This window comes from Populus alba, chromosome 11 (assembly GCF_005239225.2).
Source record: "Populus alba chromosome 11, ASM523922v2, whole genome shotgun sequence".
Classification (NCBI taxonomy): Eukaryota; Viridiplantae; Streptophyta; class Magnoliopsida; order Malpighiales; family Salicaceae; genus Populus; species Populus alba.
Window position 1 is genome coordinate 3,359,449 of NC_133294.1, and position 20,953 is coordinate 3,380,401.

Genomic DNA, 20,953 nt, shown 5'->3' on the forward strand with positions numbered 1-20,953 from the left:
TCATACCGATGTGGCTGATCCTCTAAGCACACCATCATTAAATGGCAGTAAATATTACCTGCTGTTTATTGACGATTTCTCTCGAATGTGCTGGATTTATTTCATGAAATTCAAATCAGAGGTGGCTGGAATTTTCTGGAGATTCAAGAAGAATGTGGAGAATCAAAGCAACTGCAGAATTCAAGCAATTCGTTCAGACAATGGCAGAGAATACACATCAACAGAATTCAATCTTTATTGTGAAGAAGCTGGCATTAAGCATCAACTCACAGCCCCTTACACTCCAGAGCAGAATGGGGTTAGTGAGAGAAGAAATCGATACATAATGGAGATGGCTAGATGCATGCTACATGAGAAGAACTTGCCTAAAGTTTTTTGGGCAGAAGCTGCTAACACAACAATATTTCTGCAAAATCGTCTCCCGACAAAGCTTTTGACAGAAAAAACTCCTTTTGAAGTGTGGTATAATTACAAACCCTCACTTAGTTTTCTTAAGGTTTTTGGCAGCACATGTTTTGTTCACATTCCACAGATTAAGAGGGACAAGCTGGACAAGAAAGCAATGCAAGGTATCTTTGTTGGCTATAGCACAATTTCTAAAGCCTACAAAGTATACCTCCCTCAAACCCAGAAGATTACAATTACACAGGATGTGCAGTTCCATGAAGACGTCAAATGGAACTGGGATGAAACACAAGAGATCACGGTGCTTGATGATCAAATTATTACTCCCCTGCAACATGAATCAATTGATGAATCAATTGATGACTCACCAGTACGAGGCACCAGATCACTTGAAGAAATCTATCAAAGGAGCAATGTGGCTGTTTGTGAACCAGAAAATTATGAAGATGCACAGATGAATCCAGCATGGCAGGAAGCAATGAAGGAGGAAATACACATGATTGAAAAAAATCATACGTGGGAACTTGTTGATCGACCTGCAGACAAGAACATTATTGGCGTCAAGTGGATTTTCAGGACCAAACTGAATGCTGACAGCTCCATCAACAAATTCAAGGCAAGGCTGGTTGTCAAGGGGTATGCTCAAGTGTATGGGGTGGATTATTCAGACACATTCGCTCCAGTAGCAAGGATGGACACCATCAGATTGTTGCTTGCTGTTGCTGCACACAAAGACTGGAAAGTGTTCCAGATGGACGTAAAATCAGCCTTCCTCAATGGCAATTTACAAGAAGAAATTTATGTTGAACAACCTGCTGGATTTGTTGTTCAAGGAGAAGAAGACAAGGTGTACATGCTGAAGAAGGCACTTTATGGATTAAAACAAGCACCAAGGGCCTGGTATGGCCGAATTGATGACTACTTGACAGGGTTTGGATTTCAGAAAAGTCTTTCTGAATCAACCCTCTATGTGAAGAAAATTGATGATGATGTTCTTATTGTGTCCCTCTATGTTGATGATTTACTTGTAACTGTAAGTAATTTGCAGCAAATTGAAAGGTTCAAGCAGGACATGATGCAAGCTTTTGAAATGAGTGACCTTGGACTCATGAGTTTTTTTCTTGGCATGGAGATTAAACAAAGCAGAGGAGTGATCTTCATTGGTCAAGAAAAATATGCGAAGGAGATTTTGAAGAAATTCCAAATGGAGAATTGCAAACCAACTGCTACTCCAATGAATCAGAAGGATAAATTCAGCAAAGAGGATGGGACTGCCAGGGTAGATGAAGAAAAGTACAGAAGCTTGATTGGTTGCTTGCTGTATTTGACAGCAACCCGACCTGACATTCTTTATGCAACAAACCTTCTATCAAGGTTTATGCATTGCCCAAGTGAGCTACATATGAGGGCAGCCAAACGTATCCTACGTTACATCAAAGGAACATGCAGTTTTGGTGTTAAATTTATGCAATGTAGAACACTGAAATTGCATGGCTTTTCTGACAGTGATTGGGGTGGATTCATTGATGACATGAAAAGCACTTCTGGTTTTTGTTTCAATCTAGGCTCAACAATATTTTCATGGTCATCTAAGAAGCAAAGCATTGTTGCACAATCAACTGCAGAGGCAGAGTTCATTGGTGCCACAGCTGCAGTTAACCAAGCTTTATGGCTTCAAAAGTTACTGCGTGATTTACATATGGAAGAGGAAGAAGCAACTGAAATCTCAGTTGACAATCAAGCAGCTATAGCAATCTCTAACAATCATGTGTTTCATGGGAAAACCAAACATTTCAACATCAAATTATATTTTATCCGAGAGGTGCAGAAGAATGGAGATGTTAAGCTACTTTATTGCAGCTATAGCAATCTCTAACAATCCTGTGTTTCATGGGAAAACCAAACATTTCAACATCAAATTATATTTTATCCGAGAGGTGCAGAAGAATGGAGATGTTAAGCTACTTTATTGCAGGACTGAAGATCAAATGGCTGATTTGTTTACCAAAGCACTTCCTGCTAACAAGTTCGAATTTCTCACAAGGCTGATAGGAGTATGCAGCCCTTAATGCAAGGAGGAGTGTTGGAGTTATGCCTTAAGTTGCTGCCTTTATTTTAGTATTGTCTGTCTTTGTTATTTTAATTCTGCTAGAGCTAGTCTTCAGGACGTGAACTGGTCTTTAGGAGTCAGTTATATTGTTAGCTAAACATGGTACAATCATGTTAGTGGTCAGCTGAACGTGGCACATTGTAGTGCTACAAACCAGCAATTTCAGTTTGTTTCAAGTCTATTTAAACGTGTAAAGATTGCTGAAACATAATGCAATCAACGATATTTTCAGTTCAATAAAACAGTGAAAAACTTCCACTGTTCAAATCAAAATCTGCATTCTGTTCTTCACTTCTTCTTTTCAATCTTTTCAAACTCTTTCAAATGTCCCTCCACTCCACAGCAATACTCAATGGCTCAAAACGGAACACCACTCGGTAGCCGACCCAGTAGCTGATTCAGAGTCATGATCCTCCACGTGCCTTTTTCTTATTGGTGGGTGGTGTTGATGCTGGTTTTGGATGCGAGAGGATAGAGATACGACCAGAGCAGGCGCACAGCAATAGTGGATGAGTTGGATGATGCGGGTGTCTAATGTCCCTTTTGGTAACTATACCTCGCATTCCTATATAATAAAATATTTTATTTATAATATTGTGCCACAAAGACTTGAAGGGTTGTCTTAAAATTTTGGAGCAGAACCGCTTAGATTACTGATACAGAACAACAACCACAACTGAAGAGAGAAGGGAAGGGAAACTTGCAGGTACTCTCTCTTTGTTATCTCTTGTTTACTTTGGTTCCATCTGCTGTCTTGTTTTCTTTGTTGATAATCGCTTAGATTAAACCACCGTTAGTGACTACTTGTTCATCATCTCATCATATTATGCCACTCAAAAAATTATAAACTAACAAATTCACCTCCGTGGGCTTTGTAAGGATTACAAGATGTGTGCTTTCTAAATAATTAAGGCTTACATAGCCAGATGGGGATCCTTAATGACTTTCCTTTCCTGCTCTATCTGTGCTTCTAAATGCGTGGTAGCAAGTGCGGTTAAAATATGTACATATATTTCTTTGAAAGGGCTTGGGGAAGTTGATTGCTGGGAAATAACTTCAAAAATGTTTTCAAGAAAAAGTTAGATAACCATATATAAATACTTCACCTAATTTCTGTGCTATCGATCTTAAATTATCGACATTCATCCTGCAACTTTTTTTCTTTGCTAGTCTCGAATGTTGGTGGGAGTAACCATTAGTGGTGGCTTTGAAACACTCAAAGGGGATAAAACACAAGGTTTTATTACAAAAACACAAGCTTACAATTAATTAACACAAGCTTAAACACGCCCTCCCTCTCTCTTCTTTCTTTCTAGTGTTTCTCACAATTCTCTCCACTCAAATAAACACAAGCTGGGCACTCTATTTATATACGAAATCAGAATACAAAAAATCAATTGTTCCAAGTGTGAAAGCGGTTGGCGGCCGGTGGTGTGAAGGCGGCTGGCGACTGCGGCTGGTCGGTGGGTGGTTGCCTTCCTTGACCTTCTGGATGTTGAGTTTAATATTAACAAATCTCCCCCTTAAACTCAATCGAGGGATGTCATGCCAAGCATGAATACTTCTCCCTTCAATGCCTTCTCTCTGCTTATAGCCTTTATCCACTAATTTGGCTTTCGTCTTGTAGACCCTTTTGATACCTATTGCTTTCTTCTTTTCTGGTGGATAAGTCTGCTTCCAGGTATCTTTCTTCTCAATGGCATGTATTTCTTCATCCAGTGCTTTAATCCTTTTCTCTTCTGTGATAGCTTTATTTAAGCTTAATGGGTCCCTATCTGCATGGAAACAAAACAGAGTTGTATCTTCCATGACTTGAGTGACATCGTACAGCTCTTCAAGATTTCGCATCCTTCTTGGTCCTTCTGATGAGGATGCTGATGGTGGTGTTGATGATGATGCTCCTGGTGTGTTTCTCCTGTTGAATACAGGGAATCTGTGTACCGGACTTTGTGGTTCAGCTGCTGGTATAAACACTGGACTTTGTGGTTCAGCTGCTGGCACAATCGGTTCTTCTGCAAGTACTGTTGGTACTTCTTCACCTTCAAGGATCAAATCAAGATTGATTCATTTGACTGCTTCTTGATCATCATTCCATTCCCAAGATTTATCTTCTTCAAAGATAACATCTCTACTTATGATTACTTTCTTCGTGATGGGATTATACAACCTGTATCCCATCCTCCTTTCACCATATCCGACAAAGATGCATTGCTCGCTTTTATCATTGAGCTTTCTCCTTCTTGCATCTGGGATCTTTGCATATGCCACATAACCAAAGACTCGTAGATGAGTAACACTTGGTTTGTGACCACTCCATGCTTCTTCTGGAATGACTCCTTGCAAACTTCTGGTGGGGCAGCGATTCAATAGATACACTGCACATGATACAGCTTCAGCCCAGTATTGCTTGGGCAGCTTCTTTGCTTTGAGCAAACTTCTGGCCATGTCAAGAATCGTTCGATTCTTCCTCTCGGCTACACCATTTAGCTGTGGTGTATAAGCTGGTGTCGTTTGATGTCGGATGCCTTGTTGTGTACAAAAGGCTTCAAAGTCATTGGCTGTATATTCTCCCTCCACCTTGATCAGATCTCACGGTTCTGATCATGTAGCCACTTTGCTTCTCCATAATTGCTTTAAAATCTTTAAAACAATTGAATACTTCTGACTTCCTCTTCAGAAAGTATATCCACGTCTTTCTACTGAAATCATCAATAAAAGTGAGGAAGTACTTATTTTGTCCAGTCGACATAGGCGTTATTGGGCCACACACATCTGTGTGCACTAACTCCAGTGGCCTCTTTGCTCTTCAGTTGACTTCTTTGGCAAAACTGGATCTGTGATGTTTGCTGAGGACACAACTCTCACAGACTTCATCTGGATGATCAATGTGAGGCAAACCTTTGACCATCTTCTTGCTTGCTAGCATCTTCAGACTTGTGAAATTCAGATGTCAAAACCTTAGGTGCCAAAGCCATTCTTCACTGTTGGTGATGACACTCAAACACCTTGTTGCATCATACTGGATGTTCAAAGGAAACATCCTATTCTTGGACATTTTCATGTAGGCCATTAATCTCCAATTGTTGTCTCTAATTGTCAGATGACAATTCTCCGAGTAAAAAGTATAGCCTCTCTCCAAAAGTTGACCTAAGCTGATCAGGTTCTGCTTTATGGATGTGACATAATAGACATCGGCGATGTAGCTGGAATCGCCATTCTTCAACTTGACTGGGATGCTGCCTTTACCTTTGAATGGAACCTTTGTGGTATCTCCAAAAGTAACTAGACCTTGTATGGTCTCATCTAGATCACCAAATAACTCTCGGTGGCCGCACATGTGATTGCTGGCTCTAGTATCTAGATACCATATATCTTCCTTTTTCTCATCAAGTCCTTGTTGGACAAGAAATGCAGCTTCTTCTCTGTCATCCTTCTCTGCATAGTTGGCTTGCTCACGTATCTCCAACGGAGCTTTCCTTCTGCATTCAGTGCTATAGTGCCCAAATTGATTGCAACTATAACATTGGATATTTCTCTTGTCACGATTATTGTAACCGCCTCCTCTTCCTCTAGGAGTGAATGCTTGTTGTCCTCGGCCTCTTCTGGTGGTGTTTCTATCACCTTTTCCTCTAAAGCTTGTATTCCAAGATCCTCTTCCTTGGAATTGCTGAAATCCTCCTCTGGATTGTTGACTTCTTTCTTGAGTGGGATATCCACTTGTTAAAGTCTCCCCTTGCTCATATCTGTCCTTGAGAGACATATTTGCTTGTAAGGCATGCTCAATGGCCTTATCTCCATTTCTCTTTAGAATCTTCTGCTCATGAGCTTGCAAAGAACTCATAAGCTCATCAACTGTCAACTTGTCCACTTCCTTGGACTCTTCAATAGCGACAACAACAAAATCAAATTTTGGATCTAGGGATCTCAAAATTTTCTCAGTAATTCGAGCATCAATGATGGCTTCTCCATTTCTCCTCATCTGTTTGACTATCACCATAATCCTTGTGTGATAATCAGAAATAGACTACGAGGACTTCATTTGTAATAACTCAAATTCACCTCGCAAAGATTGAAGACGAATCTTCTTGATTCTGTCAGCACCTTTGTATTTCTATTGGAGAGCCTCCCATATGTCATGTGATGTTTCAGCGGAAGCTATGATCTCGAATGTATCTTCATCAAGACCTTGATAGATGATGGTCTTTGCTTTGTTGTCTTTCTTTCTGTTGACTTTCAAGGCTTGCTTCTGTGCCTCTTGTAGAACATCTTCTCTTTCTTTGGACTCTGGTTCATCATAACCAGTTTGTACAATATCCAAACACTTTTGTGACCCAAGGAATGCCTTCAATCTGATGCACCAACTATCATAGTTGTCTTTGGTCAGCTTCGGGATGAGTGTATGTGTACCTTCGGTAGTCATTTTGCTCTTTGAATGACTATATCACCTCTCTGGGAGCCAAATTTGGCCAAACGGACACTGTAGATCGATCCGGAATGGTCCAAAGAGTAGAGAACCGGTCTGACCTTGTTGAAATCGGGTCAGAAAATGGGTTAACCGGTCAAAAAACCAATTCTGTACGGCGGGCGGTTCGCTAGGTTGAACCGGGAATATTCTGGGGAATATTCTCTCGGTGCGCTGGCGGCTGGAATCGGCTTGGCTCGACGCGAGTACAGCTCGGCTGGAGGCTCGGCTAGGACTCGGCGTAAGCGGCTCGGCGCGACTCAAATATGGCGCGCGTGTGGCTCAGTCGTCTTCAACCTCTGGAGCGCGTGGGCTGCGCTTGGTCAACAGGGCAGAATCTTCAGGCGGCGTGTGTAGGCTACCTCCGGCTCCGATCAGGCTGATTCTTGCGACAGTGAGTTCGTCTTGATGAGCTCTACACTGTGGAATGATCAAAACTTGTTTTTGACAACTTTGAAAATTCGGATATACCCCAAAACTCTTCTGTTTTCCAACGAACGGGGCTCTGATATCAATTGTTGGTGGGAGAAACCACTGGTGGTGGCTTTGAAACACTCAGAGGGGATAAAACACACGATTTTATTACAAAAATCCGAAGCTTACAATTAATTAACACAAAAGCTTAAACACGCCCTCTCTCTCACTCTCTTTCAAGTGTTTCTCTCAATTCTCTCCACACATTAACAGAGGCTGGGCACTCTATTTATACACGAAATCAGAATATAAAAAATCAACTGTTCCAAGTGTGAAAGCGGCTGGCGGCTGGTGGTGTGAAGGCGGCTGGCGGCTGCAGCTGGTCGGTGGGTGGTTGCCTTCCTTAACCTTCTGGATGTTTAGTTTAATATTCAACATCAAAATTGCTTATGGGAAATATCAAGAATCCTCATTTTCACGGTTCTCTAATTGTAAATATCAAGTGTTCTTGAGTTTTAGAGGTGAAGACACCCGCAAGAACTTTACCGATCACCTCTACACAGCAAATGGAGACGATTTTATAATTTGAATATATTTTTATTTTAATTAAAAATTAATTTGATTATATTAAATTTTTACAATAAAGTAATATAGATTTTTTTTATAAAAATAAAATATAATAATCATCAAAATTAAAAGTTTAAAAATTAATTTTGATTGAAAATTATCAAATTAAAAGATAGAATTAAAATTCAATAACAAAAGTGGAAAGCTTTTGAATTTTTTTTTTTAAAAAAGTTTATCAGGAAAATAGTTTTGTAGCTCTAGTAATCTTCTTTCTTTCATGTCCCCCTTCATTTCATTGGAAGAGATCATCTGGTACAATTTGTCAACTCATGGTTGGAAGATGGCACCCATGGTGCTGCTATTGCTATACTCTATGGGATTGGTGGAGTTGGGAAGACAGCCATAAATTTGAAGGCTGAAGCTTTCTATCAAATGTTAGAGAAAGGTCATAAGAATCCAATGTTGTAGTTTGTCTACAGAGGCAACTTCTTTCAGATATCCTAAACAAGACTGCTGATGAGATACATGATGTCGATGAAGGGATTATAAAGATTAAGGGTGCATTATGTTGCAGAAGAACTCTTATTGTTCTCGATGACGTGGACAACCGGTACCAATTCAATGCAATTGTTGGCAGGCAAAATTGGCTTTTCCAAGGAAGTAAAATCATTGTAACAACTAGAAATAAGGCTTCGATTGTAGCTGATGGTGAGTGTGTCAAGTGCAAAGTTGAACCTCTAGATAACAAAAAATCACTTGAGCTTTTCTTTACGAAAAAGATCTTGTAATCTTTGATTTTGCCTATAAATAAATTTGAGGGATAACAGTAACCTAGATGTTCTTGCTCTGCCCTTTGTTATTTGTTTAAGTTAAGTTCTCTAAATACCATTTGAACAACAGAAATAAGCTGCAGAGACTGATCCTGTGGGGAGATAATTAAAACCAGAAATGCCATAGAGTTAGAAATGTCGATTTCTTTGTTTCTTGCTCCATTACTATTCCAGCACGATCTCATGGTTTTGTTCCCGCATATCCTCATGGTTTTGTTCCAGCACGATCTCATGATTTTGCCTATAAATAAATTTGAGGGATAACAGTAACCTAGATGTTCTTGCTCTGCCCTTTGTTATTTGTTTAAGTTAAGTTCTCTAAATACCATTTGAACAACAGAAATAAGCTGCAGAGACTGATCCTGTGGGGAGATAATTAAAACCAGAAATGCCATAGAGTTAGAAATGTCGATTTCTTTGTTTCTTGCTCCATTACTATTCCAGCACGATCTCATGGTTTTGTTCCCGCATATCCTCCATGTTTGTTTGCTCCTTAATCAATCTGATCCTGAAACACAGCCTGCATATATATGCTGCAGAACGATCTTCGTTTGCCAATTGTATCCAATGTTCCTCTTTCACAAATTCTTTATATGGTTGTACATGCAAATTATCAAGGTCACCTAACGCACAGTTAAGAGGTTTAGATTGAATTTTTTTTTACAAGTTGGTGCTACTTCTTGCTTATCTTCAAGTATGACATATATTTGGCACCGTCGCTATGGTGGATATTGTGCTTGTGTAGCTTGTCCCCTTTTCCAGGTCTATCTGAAGCAACCACTGGCTTTCCACGTTTCTCCTTCATGGTGCAGGAGAGTTCTCATTATCACAAATCCTCTTTTGAAACTCTTCACCCTTTGATGCAGGAGAGTTCTCATTATCACTGCTAGATGCTTTCTCCTCTGCAAGCAAGGATCAAGGATCCCGGAAAGGAAGTTTTGTAGAGCATATGGAGAAGGTGAAGAAGTGAAAATTGCCTCTGGTCTCCAAAGCACCATGATGAGTGCGTAACGATGGCCTTCTTGAGATTGAATTGTGGAAAGATTCTATTTGAATTAGAATCCAAGGTTTGAGTATACTGAAAGGAAGTGGGTTTATCTCTTGCACGATGGCCTCCAAGTTATCTCCTGCAAGTGAGAAAACGTTTCCCAACAATCGTTCACTTTCTCCATATGCAACAGGCATGTCTTTTCCGTATTGACCCGTACAGAAACAAATTCTGAGTGATTTTCTTTCTCCATTGGGAATCAATCAAATCCACAAGCTATGAAACTTTCCTCATCCTGAAGCGAGTAATTCATGTGTATAAAAAGATTTCCAATGCCCCTTGCAGCATGACAAATAAGAAACATGGCTAACGCAACAAACAAAATTGCTCATGTATTTTTTTTGCTAAGATCTGAACAGGGGAACAAGCCTGGTGGACCTTCAAAAAGCACAACCGGGTCGGGTTAACATAAATTATATGGACAGAATCAATTAATGGGCTTCACATGTCTAGCCTACCATACACACCATCGAATGAATATTGAATATGAATCCCAGTGGGGCTTTGTGGCCACGTGATTAGCTTAAACTAGATTATTTACCTGAACTGTATTACTAGTAGGGCAAAGTTTTTTTCATGTAAAAAAGATGTTGAGGTGATGGTAGTGTTTTTTTTTTTTTTAAAATAAAAATAATTAAAGACTTAGGTTGTTAAGTTGCCTTAACTCAATAAATATAATTAATTTAATAATATAATTAAAAATATAGAGAACAACAATAAACAAAACGAACTAATAAAGAAATTTACAATGATCAACTAAAAAAAAATGCTTGCTAATATTACATAAATATATCCTCATAGTATTTGATAACAAATATATCCTCATAGCATTTGATAATGAAGCCAAAAAATCAAATGAGAATGTAACAACCTTATATATAAAAACTATGAATCTCAATTCTAAACTATCAAATGTTAAAGGATAAAATTAAAAAAAAATAAAAAAAAAATGACTTGAGTCCACCCAAGTCAGTTAGCAAAATACATAACCTAATCCTGAGACTAGGATAACTTTGTAAAGAAAAAAACAACAAAGCTCAAATCTCAGATAATGCAATGTTGAAGGGCAAAACTGAGAAAAATAATCCAATCTAAAAGAACAATGGAAAAAACAAAAGGACATGTGTTAACCCACTAAATTACGACTCAAGACATGATATTGAAATAGAAAAAAAAAAATCATGAAATTCAACTCCTAATCAACCCAATGTTGAAAGATGATTTAAAAAAAATATCAATTTTTAAAAATGAACTAAAAAAATAAAATGAACTCAACCTAATCTTTAAAATTAACTTGTAGTCTAAATTATAAAACTGAAACCAACCTCATAGAAGGTAAACCTACAAAAAAAATAAAATTAAATTCTTGATCAATAAAATGATGAGAGATAGAATTAAAAATAATCAATTAAAAAATAAAAAAAAAACAAAACAAATATCAATTAGAAAAATAATTGTTGGGTTATGCTTCGTCAAGGTGGTGCTTCGATGATTCGATGAACTTGTAATGATCATGGAGTGCAAGAGGAATGCTGACTGCATAGTTTTGCCAGTATTCTATGATGTGGATCCATCTGAAGTCGCTGTAGCATTATTGGATCATGAAAAGCGTTTCAAGGAAGAATGGTTTTAGGAGATGGGTAAGTTGTATTTCTGAATGAAATTACACATAGCATAAGACTAGAATGCTGGTAGTGAACTCTTAATTTTTTCAGGTTTGTAGTAAAGCATTTAGACAATGACTGATATTACCCCTCCAATTTAGAAAAAATTGTACCACTCACAACTCAGTGAACATTAAATAAAAATAAAAATAAAAATAAAAAATAAAAGAAACTTGTTTTTCTCATTTTCTGATATTTTCGTTCTTAGTTACTTGAAAAAAGCAATGATTTCTACATTATTCCATTTTCGGTTTCAATCATTGACGCACAGCCTGGTTTAATTTCTTTTTTCCAAGACACTAAGATCTTGAAACTTTATAGAGAGACTACTTATTATCATATATTGCATTTTTCTTTTTGATGTAGTTATGAGGCACAGCTTGTCCAATCTATTGTCGACAAGGTCTCAAAGAAAAGAAATTGGATCGTAAAATATTTTATATCCCCCTTCATTTCATTGGAAGAGATCCTCTAGTAAAACATATCAACTTATGGTTGCAAGAATATGGCTCCCACAGTTCTGCCTTTGATATACTCTATGGGATTGGTGGGGTAGGGGAGATAACCATAGCAAAGAGTGTTTATAACCTGCAGTTTCATAAGTTTGAAGGTTGGAGCTTTCTATCAAAGGTTGGAGCAAAGGGATTATATTAAGGCTGCATTATGTTGCAGAAGAAATCTTATTGTTCTTGATGATGTGGACAAATGGGACCAATTCAATGCAATTGTTGGCATGCGAAATTGGCTTCGCCAAGGAAGTAAATCATTGTAAGAACTAGAAATAAGGCTTTGATTGTAGCTGATGGTGAGTGTGTCAAGTGCAAAGATGAACCTCTAGATAACAAAAAAATCACTTAATCTTTTGAGTTGGCATGCCTTTGGACAAGCTTACCCAGTTGAAGATTTTGTGGAGGAGTCTTGGAGAATAGTACATCATTGTAATGGACTTCCATTAGCCCTTTGTGCTATTGGTTCTTCATTTTTTAGTAAAAGCAGAAAAGTATGGGAAAGCGCATTACATGAAATGGAAGTGATTCCAAATTTTCAAGTTCAAAAGGTTCTTGCAAAAAGTTAGAACTCTCCAGATGATGAGTATCAGAAGATCTTATTCCTTGATATTGCTTGTTTATTCAATGGAATGGATAGGGATTATATAGTTAGGACACTTGATTGGCTCGGTATATATAGATGCAAGATTTAGGATTGACTATCTCATCGATTGATGTTTTGTAGAAATTGTTAAAATAAAATGAAAAAAATTTATAAATGCATCAACTCGTAAGAGACATGGGAAGGGGAATTGCTCGTCAAGAATCACCCAAATGTCAAAGAATATGGCATCACACATGGAAGCTTTTACAGTTTTGTAAGAAACAAGTGTAAGAGTAACTGGTTCGATCTGTTTTCCTATCTTCATGGTATTTAGGTGTCTTAAAATGTTCATGCTTTTACTTTCTTTTCTCATTTACTTTCAATATTTTGGAAGCATGATGCTGAAAAATTGTGTGGCCTTACCTTGTATATGCATGAATAAGTACAGAAGTTGTCTATACTGATTCAATGGTGCGCCTGCAACCGCTGCAGGCTTAACTTCTATCAACAATGTCTTCTTCCTACACTCCTCTCTCAATAGTGACTTTCTGAGTTTTTCTTGGGGGAACAAGTACAAATTAACCAAACAAGTTTGTTTCTTGTCCTCAGCACGGATGCATTTAGAAAGATGTAAAATGTAAAATTTCTCCAGCTAAATTACACAAGTTCTATGGAAGTTATGAACACTTTTCCAAGAATTTGATGTAGTTATGTTGGCATGGATTCCCTTTAAGATATGTCACATTGGACTTCGCACGACCATGTAAAAATAAAATTTTATAAGAGAAAAAAACAAACATTTAACATCTTGTTTTTTTATGGGGAATGATCTTATTTAAAGAGTTGTTATCTAGTATTATGGTCACTAGGAACCCTAACTGGTCAACAGAGATTTTATGGTACAAAACTGGTTATATAAAAGGGAAGATATTATCGGCTCTTAAACTTTCTGTCTATGACAGGCTGCATTGTTGATTTTATCTTAAATTCCTAAAAATTTATTGGTTTATGCTCTGATGGTTTGCTTGTAATATTCCCGATTATAGCATCAGTGAATATTCATCTATAAATATTTTCAACTCTGGCGTTAGTAAATATTACGTAGCTAGAAAATAATAATAACAAAATATAATAAAATAAATTTAAATAAGTATTTTTATTTATGATTCTAATATCAGTAAATAAACCAATAAACCAAATTTATTTTTTATGTATGCATGCATACATTTATTTTATTTTATTTTACTTGTTTATTTTTATTTTTATTTTTATTTTTTTGGGTTAGGTTTTTACCCACAAACATGCGTGAATTGTTCACAAACGCTTCCTACAGTTGCCATGTAATTAAATCTCTAATACACAGTGTTGGTGAATTATTTTGCAAAATTGGAGACACTTACCTGGGAGCAGGATGAAGGCGATGGCGTGCTGTTCCTCCTTTCGTTTACTTTTCCTCTGGTTCTTTCTTTTCTTTTGCTTTCTCTCGGTGCAACCTTTGCCTGTGTTTTTTTTTTTTTTTTCTATTTTTCTTTTAGTCTCCTCGTATATGCTCTGTTCTTCTCTGCGGATTCTGTGTTTAATTCCTACTTTCACTCCCTCTCCTCTGTTCGGCTGCTTTTTTTTTTCTTTGTCCTCCCCGGGTTTCTACCTCTGTTTCCTTCTCGGGTTATTTTGGTTTTCCTTAGTCCCCTGGTTTGTTCCCTTTTCCAGTTCTTCCCTCTGTATTTTTTGGTCTTCTCAAGCAATACCAGCAGTGGCTGCTGAAAATGGAGCTTTTGGAGCTGCCACCAAAGAAGAAGACAAGGGCGTCCCTTTAGTTTTTCACTGATGTTCGTTCTTTCTCTCTGTTTTTATCTTCAATCTCTTCTCTGTCATCCCTTGTTTCTCTCTTCTGTTTTTTTTTTTTCCTGTTCTTCTTTACGTTTCTCCTTCCCCCAGTCCCCCGTGTGCATGGTCTTTCTCTGGCTTTTTATATAGCCAAAGAATGCCATGCAGTCGCCTCTAAATAATGAGGCGACCGACCGTTGTTATTGCAGGAGTAATTGGGATCGTGGGGAGTCCGTTTCTGGTTTGGTTCGCTGAAGAAGATGAACAGTGTTGATGGCCATTTTCGTTTTGGTCTGATGTTTTGAAAGCTTTGTAAGCAAGCCCCCTGGATAAACTTTAATTGGACTCCTACATCTCAACACCATTTGCAAATGGGTCCTTTGATTTTAATTTCTTGCAATTTTAACTATAATCAACCCTAAACTTTGATATTTATCTAATTAAGCTCCTGATTTCATTAATTAACTAATTTGAAGTTCAATTAAGTCCCAAACTTATCAATTCCTCAATTAAATTCTTAATTTGGTTAATAAAACTAACACAAAGTTTAATTAAATCCCAAAACTTTTACTTGCTGTTAACCCAAATTTTAATTTATTCTTCATTTATTTTATTTATTTATTTTTTTAAGAAAATAATAATAAATTAAAATAAAAAGGTTGGGTTTTTTACATGATCCAAACCAAAGCACTTCTGCTTAGAGAAGCTTGTGGCTCTTTATCCAATCCAAACCAAAGCTTGTATGTATCTAGTCTCTCTTATTTTCAATGGACAGCAACCGATTTCAAGTGTTTTCACAGTCTCTTCCAAAATTTAAAATTCTTGATCTCCGTTGTTCATTTTATAAGTTCTGCTTTATTTAAACTCTACGTTTTTGTTCTTGTATATCTAGAAAATTTTCCCTTTGCTCATTTTATAAATTCTGCTTTGATGGAACAGATACAACTTTAGGGCAACAGATTCCACATTGTCCTTGAATATGATGAAAATGAGGAGGAAGAACAGGAGTGGCTACTTTAGAAAGAGTTTGTAGAGTACTTGTCATTCAAAATATCCAGTGGATATGTGGCTTTGATCTATTCACATGGTTTTCTGTTATGTCATTATGCAATCCTTATCGTCTCCTCTTAATTTTTCGATAGAATTTTTGGCCGAAATGATGTCAATAGCCATCAATTCCCGGCACCAAAACTTTCCATGCAAAATTTTCCATGCCTAGACATTAATTAGCCATGGAAAATTCCTCACGCGGAAACGTTCCATACCATAGAGAGAGTGGACTTGTGGGGATGACTTGTCTTAAATTTACAATCCACCCTTTCTCTCTCAATTTTAAAACCATGCCCATGTCTTGGGCCCAGTTGTAGACTGGTCTAATTACAAATATAGGATGTGCTTGGTATCATGTGTTTTTTAAAAAAATTAAAAATTTTTTATTTTAAATTAATATATTTTTTTATGTTTTTATATAAAATCTAATTCACGAGTTTTTTATATATGAGAAATTAAATTATTTAAATGAATAAATTCTAAATAAACAAGAAATTAAATTATTTAAATGAAACACTAATAAAAAAATTATACTAGTTAACTAATTTATTTAATTTAACCAATTGCTTTGTTTTTTCGATTAATTCTTCATAAATCTACTTTACTTTCAGCAGATTCAAATGATGCAACTAGAATTACAGGCCCTAGTAAACTTTCCAAGTCAGATATGGAGAGCCTTATCCTCCACGTGCCTTTTTCTTACTGGTGGGTGAAGAAAGAAGAACCGTGTGAGTTGATGGGAGGGATTATGTGTTGTGTGTGTGTGTAATGTCCCTTTTGGTAATTATACAACAGCGACTTCTAAGGCTGACTTCATAGCATCTCCAACGTAATATTATTTTAGTTTTTTTATGTTTATTTTACATATTTTTTTAAAAATATTATAAAAATGTTTTTTCTTTCCCACAAATATTATTCTTACATATCTTTTAAAAATATCAAAATCAACAAAATAAAACCACAAAAAATAAACCAATTAAATATAACTATATAAAAAAAAAATAACATCAAACTTATTAAAAAAAAATAAAACAATATATTTATACTATTTAAAATATTATTATATCAATTAAACTCTTCAAAATAACATTTTCTCCAGGAGATGGTCTTACAAGTAAAGATTACAGGTACTCTCTCTCTCTCTTATCTCTTTTAGAATCACTTAAATTAATTCACTGTTAGAAACTAATTATTGATGATCTCATCAACCAATTTCGTTGGTTCAGCATAGAGATTTATCATTCAGCATAGAGATTTATCATATGTACAGATATTTTTCTGAAAGGGCATGGAGGATTTGATTGCAGGGAATTAACTTGAAAACTGTTTTAAAGATAAAGTAAGATAATAATACATGAACACTTCAACTTATTGGTGTGCTGTCGATCTTGAAAACTGTTTTATTTTGTTCAGATCTTTGAAAAGTCTTATCTTTGCTAGACTCGAAATGGCTGCTGGGAAATATCAAGAATCCTACTCCTCACGGTTTCCTAATTGTAAATATCAAGTGTTCTTGAGTTTTAGAGGTGAAGACACCCGCAAGAACTTTACCGATCACCTCTACACGGCTCTGGTTCAAGCAGGGATTCACACATTTAGAGATGATAATGAAATTCGGAGAGGAGAGAATATAGATTTCGAGCTCCAGAAGGCAATACAACAATCAAAAATATCGATAATCGTGTTCTCCAAAGACTATGCTTCGTCGATATGGTGCCTCGATGAACTTGTAATGATCATGGAACGTAAGAGGAATGCTGACTGCATAGTTTTGCCAGTATTCTATGATGTGGATCCATCCCAAGTCGAACGTCAAACAGGGAGCTTCTCTGCAGCATTTGTGGAACATGAAAAGAGCTTCAACAAGGAGATGGAGCGGGTGAATGGGTGGAGGATTGCTTTAAAGGAAGTGGCTGATTTAGCTGGAATGGTTCTAGGAGATGGGTAAGTTGTATCTCTTTATGCAACTATACATAGCATAAGACTAGAATGCTGGTTGTGAACTCTTAATTTCTTTCAGTTAAGTGTACTGATAAGAAAACATATAACAAAAAAAAAAAAAAAAACTCATGATTTCTTCATTGTTTTTTTTTCCAATCATGATTTGGTTTAAACTATCAAATCAATGACACACAACCTGCTTTAATTTCATAGCTAAATGTTGTTTTCTTCATTGTATTTTACTTTTTGATGTAGGTACGAGGCACCGTTTGTCCAATCTATTGTGGAGAAGGTCTTAAAGAATTTGGATCAAAAAATGTTTCATTTACCCCCTCATTTCATTGGAAGAGATCCTCTAGTACAAGATATCAACTCATGGTTGCAAGATGGGTCCCATGATGCTGCCATTGCTATACTCTATGGAATTGGTGGAGTTGGAAAGACAGCCATAGCTAAGAGTGTTTATAACCAGAACTATTATAAATTTGAAGGAAAGAGCTTTCTATCAAATTTTAGGTCAAAGGATATAGTTTGCCTACAGAGGCAACTTCTTTCCGACATCCTAAACAAGACTGTTGATGAGATAAATGATGAAGATGAAGGAATTCTGAAGATTAAGGATGCATTATGTTACCGAAGAACTCTTATTGTTCTAGATGATGTGGACAAAAGGGACCAATTCAATAAAATCGTTGGCATGCAAAATTGGCTTTGTAAAGGAAGTAAGATCATTGTAACAACCAGAAATAAGGGTCTGTTTTCAGCTAATGATATTGAGTGGGTCCGGTGCGAAGTCGAACCTTTGGATAACAAAAAATCGCTTGAGCTTTTCAGTTGGAATGCCTTTGGAAGAGCTTACCCTGTTGATGGTTTTGTAGAAGACTCTTGGAGAATAGTACATCATTGTAATGGACTTCCATTAGCTCTTGGAGTTATTGGCTCTTCATTGTCCGGAAAAGGAAGAGAAATATGGGAAAGCGCATTACAACAAATGGAAATTATTCCTAATTTTGAAGTTCAAAAGGTTCTTCGAATTAGTTACGACTATCTTGATGGTGATTATCCGAAGAACTTATTCCTTGATATCGCATGTTTCTTCAATGGAATGGATGTGGATGATGCAGTTAGGATACTAGATGGGCTCGATAAAGGTGCAAGATTTGGGATTGACAATCTCATCGATAGATGTCTTGTTGAAATCAACATTGATCAAAGGTTGTGGATGCATCAACTAGTAAGAGATATGGGAAGGGAAATTGCTCGTCAAGAATCTCCCAAATGTCAAAGAATATGGCGTCACGAGGATGCTTTTACAGTTTTGAAAGGAACTACTGTAAGTAGCTCAATTTTTTTATATGTCTACTAAAATAGTTTGTGGTGCCTTGACATATTCATTCATCTACTTTCCTTTCTCATGTACTTATAATATTATTATGCAGGATGCTGAAAACTTGCGGGGCCTTACCATTGACATGCATGCATTAATGAAAGATCATTATGCAGAAGTTGTCTGTACTGATTCAATGGTTTGGCGTAAGCGCCGCAGGCTTAACTTCTTTAAACAATGGCTTTCCGAGTTTTTAGATGGGGGAAAATTACAAACTGGCCAAACAAGTTTGTTTCCCATCCTCAGCGCGGATGTTTTTAGAAAGATGCCAGATGTAAAATTTCTCCAACTAAACTACACTAATTTTCATGGAAGTTTCGAGCACTTTCCCAAGAATTTGATATGGTTATGTTGGCATGGATTGTCTTCGAGATCCATACCAAATCACGCATGCTTGGAGAAGCTGGTGGTTCTTGATCTATCCAGAAGTTGTCTAGTTGATGTTTGGAAGGGCAAACTGGTATGCATCGAGTCTCTCTTTATAACTATCTCTCTCGTTTTGAATTGATAACAACTAAATTCATGTATTTTTGCAGTTTCTTCCAAAATTGAAAGTTCTTGATCTCCGTCACTCACATGATCTCTTTAGAACCCCAGACTTCTCGGGTCTCCCAGCCCTTGAAAAGTTAATACTTGAAGACTGCATCCGTTTGGTTCAAATTCACAAATCTATTGGTGATTTACAAAGATTGTTCATCTTAAATATAAGAAATTGTACAAGTCTTACGGAGCTTCCAGAAGAAATGAGTAGATTGAATTCACTTCAAGAGCTGGTTTTAGATGGTTGCTCAAATCTTGACAGCCTGAATATGGAGTTAGAGCATCAACAGGGGCGCAAGTTGCTTCAAAGTGATGGAATTGTTGCAAGTACATCATTCATTTCATCTCTTCCATTGAAGCTATTCTTTCCCTCTAGGTTTTCAACGAGGAAAATGTTGAGATTTACCTTGTTTTCACTGCCACGCTTATTAGAGAGTCTAGATTTAAGTGGAACTCCAATTCGTTTTCTTCCAGAAAGCATCAAGGATCTTGGTCTACTCAGAGCCCTATATTTAAGAAATTGCAAAATGCTTCAGACAATCCCAGAGCTTCCACCCCATATGGATTCGTTAGATGTGTCCTTTTGCTATTCACTGCAAAACCTTCGAAATCCAAATCACTCAGTCAAGTTCCAAGATCGGATAAAGCAAGAATTAATCCAGATGTTTGACTCTCACATGTTGAGAATAATGGAAACGGTTAGTGCTCAAATACAGACATCGAGTTTTCAGGTCCTCCCTCTCCCATTTTATTGTTTTGGAAATCTACATTTGAATACTTTCCTTTTGCTCATTTTATAGACATTGTTTTGGTGGTACAGATAATATTTATGGATGGCATATTCAGCCTTCTCGTATCTGTATTTGATGAAGAGAAGTCGAGGTGGTTTGATGAGGAGGAAGAAGAGGATAAATGGCTAATTCAGAATGAGTTTGTAGATAACTTTTCATTCAAAATATCCTCATCACCTCCTGCGCACCGGATATGTGGCTTTAATCTGTTCATGAGTTGTGTGACGTCAGCATACCGTGGCTTTAGTAATGTTCATATTGAAATCAGAAACAATACGAGTGGTCGATCCTTGCTTTGTCAATCCTTTGTCTCCTCTATGATCAACAAGCGTGGTGTTCGTCGTGAAATCCAATTGATATTGCACACGAAATTAGGGGGCAATGATCCTACATTTGATAATGATGATGACGTGAGTATTTCAGTGCGTCCACATGGTCCAGCTATCCAATTAAGGACCGTTGGTGTCCAATGGTTGCATGAAGGAAATGATATCCAATCAAAGGAAGAGGTAGCCAGAGTAGAAATAGCTTCTCGTTTTTTTAGAAATTATTATTGTGGTTTCCATGGTAAATACAGTGCTCGCAATATCGGTTGGTGGTATTTTTGCAAAGAAAGGTCATGAGAACTTTTATTTATAAATATTTATAAGGGCTTTCATATTAAAAAATGTAATATGATATTATTTTATTAATTAATTTTTAATTATAGAATCTTCTATTTATAATAAGATATATTAAATATCTTATTTTATGTGTCAATTTTCTATTAACCAAAATATATGTAAAGGTCCATTTTTTTCATGTTATTTTATCTATTTTATTTCA

The 20,953-nt window shown here is 36.7% G+C and overlaps 1 protein-coding gene across 1 annotated transcript; it reads left to right on the plus strand.

The window, feature by feature from the left end:
• Position 1: 1 nt before the first annotated feature.
• Positions 2–20,894, plus strand: LOC140956135 (uncharacterized). The gene is made up of 7 exons (XM_073412555.1): positions 2–1,231; positions 1,454–1,725; positions 16,883–17,413; positions 17,666–18,743; positions 18,850–19,257; positions 19,334–19,664; positions 20,138–20,894. Exons 1-7 carry the CDS (start codon positions 86–88, stop codon positions 20,749–20,751), a joined length of 4,380 nt encoding a protein of 1,459 aa, XP_073268656.1. The 5' UTR covers positions 2–85; the 3' UTR covers positions 20,752–20,894.
• Positions 20,895–20,953: the final 59 nt, after the last annotated feature.

Bases quoted from the DNA above. Each gene is read 5' to 3' on its own strand.
- LOC140956135 (XM_073412555.1), top strand. From the start codon at position 86: ATGTGCTGGATTTATTTCATGAAATTCAAATCAGAGGTGGCTGGAATT. The intron at 17,414-17,665 runs GTAAGTTGTATC...TTTTTGATGTAG, and splicing joins GGAATGGTTCTAGGAGATGG to GTACGAGGCACCGTTTGTCC. The intron at 19,258-19,333 runs GTATGCATCGAG...GTATTTTTGCAG, and splicing joins ATGTTTGGAAGGGCAAACTG to TTTCTTCCAAAATTGAAAGT.